The sequence below is a fragment of the Bubalus kerabau genome, chromosome 11, assembly GCF_029407905.1.
Source record: "Bubalus kerabau isolate K-KA32 ecotype Philippines breed swamp buffalo chromosome 11, PCC_UOA_SB_1v2, whole genome shotgun sequence".
Lineage (NCBI taxonomy): Eukaryota > Metazoa > Chordata > Mammalia > Artiodactyla > Bovidae > Bubalus > Bubalus kerabau.
Window position 1 is genome coordinate 53,039,837 of NC_073634.1, and position 12,147 is coordinate 53,051,983.

Here is a 12,147-nt window from a genome sequence, read left to right on the forward strand (position 1 = left end):
CCATTTATTGGACAATTTCCAGTATGATTTCTCTTTAACAAACAAGCTGTTCAGAAGAACATTTTTTTTGCTTTCCAAATATTAAAAAAATTAACTTTTAAGATTTTTAAGACTTATTGTGGTCAGGGAATACGTTTTATTCTTTTTGAAATACCTATCTTTTAGAAAATCATTAATTTTATAAATGCTGCATATGTATTTGAAGATCTTGCATTTGTTTTATTTGTTGAGTATAAAGATTAAGTTTCTTCATTTCACTATTAATTTCATCAGCCAAGTATTTTACCTTTATAACACCTTTATAACCTTTTAACAAAAGTTATAAAGTTAATATAAGTATCTATGTACCCATACCCAGCTTCAAAAGTACAACATATGATCTGAGCTTGCATTATGCCCCTCCCTGTTCACTTTTCTTATTATCCAAGCTTCACCTTCTACAAGGTCACTGCTCTCCTGGACTTGGTATAACTTTTGTACTTCTCTTTATACTATTATTGCAAAAATGTGAACTCATAAGCAGTATATAATATATATCTGTTTAATAATTTTATATGATTTATCAAATTTCTCCAATATTATATAATTTTTGTGCAACTTAATTTATTTTGCCCAATATTAGTTTGTGTGACCCATCCATATTAATAAACATAGTCCTAATTTATTTATTTTCATGGCTATAGTGTATTCAATTATATGAATATGTCACAATTTATATAGTTTTTTAAGATGGACATTTTGGTTGTTTTCAGGTTTTTTTTGTTGTTGCTATTATAAACATGTTTCTACGAATGTTCCTGAATATGGCTCTTTGCCCATCCGTGACTGACTTTGAACATGCAAATTCAGTAGTAAGTTGTTGGGATATGGGGAATGCTCTCTGCAACTCTGATATACTGCTAATTTCTCTTCAAAATGATTTTAACTAATTTTTCACTCCCACTTGCAATATGAATATTTCTATAGCTCCCTATCTTTGGCACAATTTTGCTAATTTGATGAGTATGAAATATCTTCTTAATGGTTTTAACTTACTGTTTCCTAATTACTAGTGAGGTTGGACTGGGTCACACGGCGCCCAGACATTAAGTCAAACATCATTCTGAATGAGTCTGTGGGGATGTTTCTGGGTGAGATTAATATTTGAATCAGCAGACTGAGTAAAGCAGATTTTCCTCCTTAATGTAGATGGGGCCCACCCAATCAAGTGAAGACTTGAACAGAATGAAAAGGTTGAGGAAGAGGAACTCCTTCAGCCTGACTGAGCTGGGTCATTGTATTTCTTTGCTTTTGGATTCAAATGAAAACACTGACTTTTCTTGGGTCTTGAGTCTGCTGGCTTTCAGATTGGGACTTGTATTATTATTACTTCTGGTTTTCAGACCTTTGGACTTGGACTAAAATTACACATTGACTTTCCTGTGTTTCTCTCTTGCTGACTGCAGATTTTGGAGATTAGCCTCCATAATCCTGTACGCAAATATCTCATTTTATGTATTATATATATATACACACACATATATAGCATAATATAGCCAAGGCCATGGTTTTTCCAGTAGTCATGTACAGGTGTGAGAGTTGGACCATAAAGAAGGCTGAGTGCCAAAGAATTGATGCTTTTGAACTGGGTGCTGGAGAAGACTCTTGAGAGTCCCTTGGACTGCAAGGAGAGCAAACCAGCCAACCCTAAACGAAATCAACCCTGAATATTCATTGGAAGGACTGATGCTGAAGCTGAAGCTCCAATATTTGGCCACCCTATGTGAAGAGCTGACTCATTGGAAAAGACCCTGATGCTGGGAAAGATTGAGGGCAGGAGGAGAAGGGGATAGTAGAGGATGAAATGATTGGATGACATCATTGACTGAATAGATATGAGTCTGAGCAAACTCCAGGAGATAATGAAGGACACAGAAGCCTGGCATGCTGCAGTCCATGGGGTTGCAAAGAGTTGGACATGATGGAGCAACTGAACAACAACAACAATAGGGTAATATATATATTTTATTTGCATAATATATATAATTTGTATTATATGTGTGTGTGTATATATATCCATATATATCTGTTTCTCTAGAGAAGCTTGACTAATAAGGATCGTTGCTGTTTAGTTGTTCAGTTGTGTCCAACTCTTTGAACTTCAAAGAACAGATGGAATTCATTGTCTTGTAATCTCCATGCAATGGCCTGTCGGAGCTGGAGATTACCTCCTCTAGATATGAGACCCCTACTCTCCCCGGCTATCCCGTGGTCTTATGTACTTTCTTACCCATCAGAACACCATCTTGGGGAAGACTTGGGAAAGAAGAAGTCAGGAAGACTGAGTTTTTGTGAGAAAGGAGTCAAAACAGCTTACTCTGGAGAGATTTAAGTCTGAAGAAAATATAATATTGTAAATTCACAAGTTTAAACTTCCCCCTCCCTTTCTTACTCAGCAGAATAGAGGCTCAGGAGAAAGAAGAGATTAATAATACAACCTAAAGAGCTATGGGATTTTTTTGTACATTTGAGCATAAAGCGTAAACTACAGTCCTTTTATAGTTATATTAAAATAATGTCTGGAATAGCAAATGTTTTAATTATTATTTCATTAATCATGCTTCCGTATTTAAACAATCTCCCCTTTGCTCAAATGAAGTTTACATCTGCTTTTATGAATTTACTACCACTTTAATCACATGCATAGCTAACTATTAAGTATTTTAATTTATTTAGTAAGGGATACCTGAATTAGGAATTCACATTCCACAGAGGGAAGGAAAAAAAAGGCAAATTTTAACTAGGCGATGTTCATATGAATGATTAAAACTGAACAATGTGACCTTACCTTTCTGAATATCCACTCTCCCGGGCAAACCTCTGAAATGCACCCATGGGATCTGAGCCTGTGCTTAAGATAAATACCAGGGGAGTGTTGTATGACATGTCTTGATACAGAGTGGGGAGGTCCACAGGTGGTGTCTCTATAAAGGCTTTCCCAAGATTTTCTATGACAAAGTCTGTAAGAGCAAAAACCACCTGAAAGTTGAAAGAAAAAACATTAAAAGGCTACTGGATGAGGATCCATTTCAACATAGTATCAGAAGCTCTACCCAGAGCCATTAGGCAAGACAAAGAAGTAAGGCATCCAAATCAGAAAGGAAGAATTAAAATTGTCCTTATTTGCAGATGATATGATCTTATGGAGTCAACCCTCGAACAACATGAGTTTGACCCAAGATATGGGTTCATTTTCATTTTTATGCATCTGAATATCCAATTTGCCCAACACAATTTATTGAAGAGACTATGCTTTCCCATTCTGTTTGCTGTAGTGGCTATACCAATTTACATTCCTGCTTACACCACTCATGAAAATGAACTCAAAATGAATTAAAAATTTAAATATAAGACTCCAAACCATAAAACTCCTAGAAGAAAACAGAGGGGAAAGGCTCCTTGACGTAGCTTTGGCAATGAGATTTTGGATATGACACCAAAAGCAAATAACAAAAGCAAAAATAAGCACGTGGGACTATACAAAATAAAAAAGCTCCTGTGCAGCAAAAGAACCAACCAACAAAATAAGAAGACAACCTATGGAATCGGAGAAGGTATCTTTGAGCCATACATCTAATAAGGTATTAAAATCCAAAAATATATAAGAGATTCATGCAACTCGATAGCAAAAAAAATTCCAAACAATCCAATTAAAAAACAGGCAGAAGATCTGAATAGGCACTTTTCCAGAAAAGACATATATCTGTCTGCTTAGGATCATTAATCATCAGGGAAATGTAAATCAAAATCACAATGAGATATCATTTAATACCTGTTAAAATGACTATTATCAAAGAGACAAGGAATAAATGTTGGTGAGGATCTGGAGAAAAGGGAGCCCTTAGGCATCGTTGCTAGGAATGTAAATTGATGTCTCCACTATGAAAAACAGTATTTATATTTTGCAAAAAATTAAAATCAGAACTACCATATGATCCAGCACTCACAATTCTGGGTATTTATCTTAAGAAAATGAAAGCAATAACTTGAAAAAAATACATGCACCACTGTGTTCACTGCAGCACTATTTACAATAGCCAGGACATGAAATCTGGCTATTTGTGTCTATCAATGGATAAAGAAAGAAAGAAAATGTGATACATACACATATAGGAATATTATTCAGTCAGAAAAAAGAATGAACTCTTGCCATTTGCAACAACATGAATGGACCTTGAGGGCATTATACTAAGTGGAATAAGTCAGACAGAAAAAAACAAACATATTATCTTTCATATGTGGAATCTTAAAAATAGCAACAACAAGGCAAAATACTCTTTGACATAAATCACAGCAATATTTTTTTTGACCCAACTCCTGGAAATAAAAACAAAAATAAACAATTGGGACCTAATTAAACTTAAAAGCTTTTGCACAGCAAAGGAAACTATAAACAAAATGAAAAGAAAATCCTCAGAATGGGAGAAAATAATTGCAAGTGAAACAATTGACAAAAGACTAATTTCCAAAATATACAAGCAGCTCAATATCAGAAAAACAAACAACCCAATCAAAAAGTGGTTGAAAGACCTGAACAGGCATTTCTCCAAAGAAGACATACAAATGGTCAACAAACATATGACAAGATGTTCAATATTACTCATTACTAGAGAAATGCAAATCAAAACCACAATGAGGTATCACCTTACGTGGGTCAGAATGGCCACCAACAAAAAAATCTACAAAAAAATAAATGCTGGAGAAGATGTGGAGAAAAGTGAACCCTGTCGGACGGTTGGTGGGGATGTAAATTGATACAGCCACTAAGAACAGTATGGCGATTCCTTAAAAAACCAGGAATAGAACTACCACGTGACCCAAGAATCCCAGCACTGGGCATACACCCTGAGAAAACCATCATTCAAAAAGATACATGCACCACAGTATTCACTGCAGCACTCTTTACAATAGCCAGGACAGGGAAGCAACCTAGATACCTATTAACAGATGAATGGATAAAGAAGTAGTGCTACATATATACACAGAATATTACTCAGCCAAAAAAACGAATGCATTTGAGTTAGTTCTAGTGAGTTGGATGAACCTCGAGCCTGTTACACAGCATGAAATGAGTCAGAAAAAGAAAAACGAATAGCGCATATTAACACATATATATGGAATCTAGAAAGATGGTACTGATGAATCTATTTGCAGGGCAGGAATAGAGATGCAGACATAGAAAACAGACTTGTGGACAATGAGGGGGAAGGAGAGGGTTGGATGAATTGAGAAAGTAGCGTTGAATCATATACATTGCCATGTGTAAAATGGATAGCTAATGGGAGATTGCTATATATCACAGAGAGTTCAACACGGTGTTCTGTGACAACCTAAAAGAGTGGGATACATATGGGAGACATATGTATACTTATGTCTGAGTGTGTTGCTGTGTGGCAGAAGCCAATACAACACTGTAAAACAATTACCCTCCAATTAAAAATAAATTAAAAAAATGGCAACAACAACGATAAACTTCTGGATACAGAGCACAAACCGTTGTTTGCCAGAGAGCAGAAAATGGATGCAGAGGGTGAAAAGGTAAAAATAAAAATTAAATGTAAAAAATAAATGTGTGTGTGTGTGTGAGAGAGAACACACTTCATTTCCCAAGATTGAGATTCTTAACTAGAATTACATAATCATATGTGGAAGAGCATTTGTGTATTCTCTAAGAAGGCTTGCAACTTATATCATATTCTCTAAAGGGTCCAAGAGACAAAAAACAAACAAACAAACAAACCTCTCAACATTGTGAATCAACCATACTCCAATAAAAAATTAATTCAAAACAAACAAAAAATCCTTGTCCTCAGGCTGACCTGATTTCATGACTGGGAGGGATAGGAAATCATTTTCTACCAAGCCCCTTTGCTCCTCCCCTCTCCAAGCCTAGGTGGTGCCTGAGGGGGAGTGACTCCGCCCACTTCTGGTGCAGGGCTCGACTCCATTTCTCATTCTCTTTATTTCTTTTTTGTTCCCATGAGCAATCACTCTAACCACAGCTTAAAGTCCTGGCTCTCAGCTATTCCTGGTCCTTCTCCTCTGGAACCCTCTTCCTTCTCCCAATTGGTCTGCCCTTGAGTTTCTGCTAGGCTTCCCCACCCAGGGGCACTGTTCCAGATCTCCCTGCTGCTGCCCGACACCCTCCAGTCTGCCCCCACAGGTTGTTGGTATGACACAGGAAATGATTTATATGAGAAGTTGAGACTATCACCTCTTCAAAGAGGTCCTCCTTGGCTTCCTACTCTAGTTTCCACTGTACTACTTTTATTGAAACTTCTCTTTCATGTCCTTCTTAGAACTTTTTGCAAGCAGAAAGTATTTTATTCTTTCTGTCCCTTCTCTCTCTCGCTAGAATACAAGCCTTTGGGAGTAATTTTTCTTTTTCATAAGAAAAAAGAATTTTTCTTTTTCACAGTTGTATCCTCAGTGCCTGGAATACTTGTTAAATATTTTATGGACAGAAGCTGAGGGACAGGTACTGGTCTTCAAATGATAGAAAATGAGTCTTAGGTCTTTTCCTGAGTCTGATCTTCTCTGGACCAGAGAAATGGGAATATTGGCTGTGAGACAAGGCCCCATAGCAGGTGGAATCTTGCACCTGGTGCAGGATGTAGCCCACCAGCATCTGTTCTCTTCTCTAGAACTCTTGTGTGGTCATATTTCTACTGCATGATGCAATTTTCCTATCTGTAGCTGATTGGACGAGGAACAAAACTTAAGTTGAGCTGGACCAATCAGAATCTCTCTCTTGAGAATTTGAAACCAGAGGAACAATTTCATTGAGAGTTGAGTGCTATCAATGGCAATACTATAGAGTTATGTTCAGTGAGTTGCCCAGTGAGCTGCTCCTCCTGAAGTGTGATTAACTGGCTTTTCCTCAAATTTAATGAGCTACCCCAGTATCCTTTTATTTTAATATATCCTTTTTAGTCTTGAACTTATTAAATTTGTTCTATATGGTTGCAACATTAAGAACCTTAGCTCATACACAGAGACACAGAACCTGAAACAAAAACAACAAAAATTTCCCATAGTCTAGAATTTTCTAGCCTATGTCTCAATCTTTAAAACTCCTTCTTTGGGACCACTGCTGTTTAATCATCCTTTCATCTTTGTCAGTATCTGACCTTGTAGCCACTGTCCCATATCCACTGAAGACTTGCCACCTAGCTTATAGCTTCCTCTGCATTTATGTCTGTTCCAGTGATTTATCAACTGTGTCTCAGGCATTGTATTGTCATCATCTGGGGTAACACAACCCAGGTTCAGGGTCTAGAAGGACCTCCCACATCCTAACTGCACAGTGCCTTGACCTCAAACTCTAGTGCACATCATCTCATCACTTTTGCAGTCACCCATACCTATGGCCACCCTCAGGACATGGTCACCACTTGGAACTTCTCATTAGAAGTTTTAAGCTCAACTTTGATCTCAACCTCTCCTGTCCTTCTAACTGTGCTACATTCCTAGTCCAACTACATTTGCTTCCAAAGAAACTTTCAAGGTTTTCCCTCTTCTCCCAGTCTATAAGCTTTTTCTTAGAGCTCTTCCCCTTTATAGAACTACTTTTACCAACAATCTCAATGACCTTCTATCTTCCATTCATCTATTTCATTTATCAGTAGCCCAGGCCAACCCCACAGCCTTTCTGTTTTCCTAAAGAGATGGTAGAAAATCCTACAGTGTAGCCTCAATTATCTCCAAACTATGGCTTCACTTTCTCCAGTGCATTTTATTTCTCCCATTTCTCATAGAACACCCTCCATTCATTACAATCTGTTGATAATTCTTGCTGTATTGAAACACTACGCCTACTTGGTTTCCACATCATTTCTTTCTCCTGATGTTCTTCTTGCCCCTCTGCCTCTTCCTTCTTAAGGGCTCTTCATCCTTTCTCTTTGTCTTTTCAAAGTTGGTGCTCCTCAGGGTTTCATCCTTTGCCCATCTGTCCTCTTAACCTATTATTCCTCTATGATTTTAACAACTCCTGTGGTTTTACTTTCCAACTCAATGTTAATAATTCCCCAATCTCTATTTTTTAAGCTGTATTTCTCTCTAAAGTTTTCTATCCAGATATTAATTGGTCCCCAGACTACTATACAGTTTGATATTGGTAGATACTGCAGACTCAGTGGCGTCTTTATCTGACATGTTTCTCCTTTGACATTTGCCTAGTTGTTGATACAACTCTCCCCTTTGGCCCCCATGCCAAAACCAGGAGCCATACTCGCTGCCCCATCTCCACATCCCCCTCCATCTCTTTAATCTACTACCTCTATCTTAATGCAGGTTGCCATAATTTTAAAACAATTTTTATTGAAGTACAGTTGATTTACAATGTTTTATTGGCTTCAGGTGTACAGCAAAGTGAATTATATGTATACGTATATATGTATATATCTCCATTCTTTTTCAGATTCTTTTCTCATATAGATTATTACAGGATATTGAGTAGAGTTCCCTGTGCTGTACAGTAGGTCCTTGTTATCTAGTTTATATATGGTAGTGGGTATATATTAACCCCAACCTCCTAATTTATTATTTCTCTTCATGTTTCTCTTTTGGTAATCATATGTCTGATTTCAAGATATATGAGTCTGTTTCTGGTTTGTAAATCAGTTCATTTGTATCATTTTTTAAATTAGATTTAACATATAAGTGATATCATAGGATATTTCTCTTTCTCTGTTTGACTTAACTTCATTTAATATGATAATCTCTAGGTCTATCCATGTTGCTGCAAATGGTGCTATTTCATTCTATTTTATGCAAGCTGCCATAATTTCTTACATAATTATGTCAGCCATCTTCACACTGGTCTTGGTAACTATGTTATTTTTCTGTTCAAATGCCTGCTTCCCATTGCTGCCAAGTTGTGAAAGGCTCACCAGTCCCTTGCTAACACCATCCAGCAGAGCCCCGACCTCCCTGGCAGGAAGCACAAGTTCCCCATGGCAGCATTAAGGAAGTTCCTCTAGGTCCCTGGATGACTCTCCAGCCTTTTCTCTCATCATTTCCTGTATAAAATATTGTGCTCTATTGATAACACAAAGTCTCCATTTCTTACTAAAAACACAAAGTCACAAACCACTTCCCAAATTTGGCCATTGTTACTTTCTAAATAAATCTCATCAGTCCATGAATCATAACTGGCTGGCGAGCTTTAGCAGAAATAATTATAACACAGTTCTTTAATGAAAAATATCCTACCTTTTCTTCTTTACAGCATTTAATAAGGATTAACTTATGGAAAGAACTTAGTTCTGGATGCCAAAAATTATAGCTTGTGGGCACGCTTTCCGTTGTTATGAGTTGATCACTCTCCTTCATTATAGAATAGGCGTCCTGATCAGGTGGGTTAATATAAGTCTCAAAAGACCCTGGAAACACAATTTTAAAACATGCTTTAATTATAGCTGCTATGACTGTGATATTAAATAAATGTGTGTATTTAGTTGCTTGGTTGTGTCTGACTCTTTGCGACCCTTGGGACTATAGCCTGCCAGGTTCCTCTGTCCATGAGATTCTCCAGGCAAGAATACTGGAGTGGGTTGCCGTTTCTCCCCCAGAGGATCTTGCTGACCCAGGAATCGAACCCACATCTCCTGTGTCTTCTGTGTTGCAGGTGGATTCTTTACCCACTGAGCCATTTGGGAAACCCATTAAATAAGTATATTTGGTAAGGAAAAAATTTCTATGTTTACTATCAGTTTTTTGAGACAGACAGTGCACTAAGTCGTGTCCAACTCTTGTGACCCCATGGACTATAGCCTGCCAGGCTCCTCTGTCTATGGGATTCTCCAGGCAAGAATACTGGAGTGGGTTGCCATTTCCTTACTGCAAATGTAAATATATTAATTTCCCTCTACCCAACCTAATTAGGAAATACTGAATTCAAAATTGGATCAGAAAATGAATTCAAACCACTTACAAAACATGAAGTTAAAACAAATGACAGAGAAGTTACCAATTAAAGGATGCATAGAGATATATCAATCAAATGTGAGCAAAAAAAAAAAAAAACAAAAAACAAAAACCCAACCCTAAGTGATAAAAAGTGATGAGTAACATTAGCTATATTAGAATTCAAGGCAAACATAATTAAATGGGGCAAAATAGGTCAAGTTATATTAATTACAATATGAACCCAATAATAAAATTATAATAAAATAAATCAATATATGTCAGACAATAGCATAAAAATACATCAAACTATTGCTGCTGGGACTTCCTTGGTGGTCCAGTGTTAAGAATCTGCCTTCCTATGCAGGGGATGTGGGTTTAATCCCTGGTTGGAGAACTAAAATCCCACATGCTAAAGGGCAACTAAGCCTGAGTGCTGCAGCTAGAGAAAGCCCGAGTGCCACAACAAAGACCCAGTGCAGCCCCACCCCAAAAAATGCCCCCAGAACCCCCATCACTGTTGGATGAAGAAGAAAAAGCAGAAAAAAACATAGCAGTGATAGAAAATAACACAATTATTAGTGTGAGACAGATGAAGCAAATAAAATATGTGTGAGACAGATGAAGCAAATAAAACATTTAGGCATATATACTTTTTTTTTTTACCATATAAATAACATATGAATAAATTGTGCATTATGCATGAGTCCTGAAGAATCGATGCTTTTGAAGTGTGGTGCTGGAGAAGACTCTTGAGAGTCCCTTGGACTGCAAGGAGATCAAACCAGTCAACCATAAAGGAAATCAACCCTGACTATTCACTGAAAGGACTGATGCTGAAGCTGAAGCTCCACTACTTTGGCCACCCTGATATGAAGAACCGACTCACTAGAAAAGACCCTGATGCTGAGAAAGTCAGGGCATGAGGAGAAGGGGGTGACAGGATGAGATGGTTGGATGGCATCATCAACTCAAGGGACATGAATCTGTGCAAACTCAGGGATATAGTGAAGGACAGGGAAGCCTGCCATGCTGCAGTTCACAAGGTGGCAAAGAGCTGGACATGGCTGAGTGACTGAACAAGAGTTAGCACTGAAATTCCTGCAGGGTGCACAATGTGCTGCTGTAAGCTGCTCAGCAGACAACACGACCATCTAGTGATGAAATAGGCTGCTGGGGTTGAATATTACACTAAATGGTTGGCTTCCACGGCAGGCTGGAAAATGACTTTCTCCAGCTAGTCTGTGGGGCTCTCCTCTGAGGGCCTAACAATAGCAGCTACAGAGCTGGTGACAGAAATTTAGTGCCACTTAAGCTCATGCCCCTGGGGCAGTAGGTAATTCTGTAAGACTTCTAATTTCTATGTGAAATATAGACAATTACATGGCCTGAGACCACAGGGTAGAGCACACCACAGCACTTTTTAGTGGATGCATTATTCTAAGAACCAGGTAGTGGAAACATTTATTCCAAAAGGACTTCTTTTCCCCTCAGGTTCTCATTATTGTAATGTAATGGTCACTAGGGCTTTGGCTAATAAGGCAGGATAATTTAAAATTCTAACTCCCAACTAATAGAACATGAAACACATAGGCACAAGATTAAGGCAGTTAGGAAGCCTTTGAAGGTGAGTGGCTTTGAAATTAATTATTAAACTTCACCTGCAAAAATCTAAAGCTCACTTTTAGAACACAAGCCATCCTACCACACACAAACCTTCATGATTCTGCAGGATTTCCAGAATCAACCTTGAAATTTAATAAATGAAAGAAAGAAAGTTGTTTTAAATTGCTAAAATTTTAGTCTCAGATGACAGTAATAAATGGTGTCTTTTGTCCAAACATGATGAGTTGTTTTCAGAATTACTTTGTCTTCACCTCTTTCTTTGCCTCTATGTTTATGAAGCTCCATCTAGCCCTTCTGCTTTGGGTATTTCCCCAACTGTCCATCACTAGACTTCTCCTATGAGTATTTTTCTTCTGTGTTCTACCTCTTCCTCTAGCCATCTAGTTTAATTGGTCCACAATATAGAAACACAAGTTTCATTTGGTTTATTTACTGAAGAGTATTTTATTTTTCCTAGTCGTTATTTAGAAATCAAATGAGCATATAAGGATCCCAGAATTTCTGGTCCACATAGCCTTTAAACCACCACAGTTACTGGGTGTACTCAGGAAAAAACCCATTCATATGAGAAGTAGA

The 12,147-nt window shown here is 37.6% G+C and overlaps 2 protein-coding genes across 2 annotated transcripts in view; both read right to left on the reverse strand.

Moving 5' to 3' along the window:
- TMSB10 (thymosin beta 10) overlaps nucleotides 1-12,147 on the reverse strand; it is a 225,675-nt gene that overhangs the window by 156,499 nt on the left and 57,029 nt on the right. The window lies entirely within an intron of this gene.
- The window catches only part of DNAH6 (dynein axonemal heavy chain 6), a 279,939-nt gene that overhangs the window by 50,614 nt on the left and 217,178 nt on the right, over nucleotides 1-12,147 (reverse strand). Inside the window, exons 63-64 of the mRNA XM_055540370.1 lie at nucleotides 9,253-9,422; nucleotides 2,828-3,018 (exon numbers count right to left, since the gene is read on the reverse strand). Coding sequence (XP_055396345.1) covers nucleotides 2,828-3,018; nucleotides 9,253-9,422 — 361 coding nt within the window. The remainder of the gene's footprint in view (nucleotides 1-2,827; nucleotides 3,019-9,252; nucleotides 9,423-12,147) is intronic.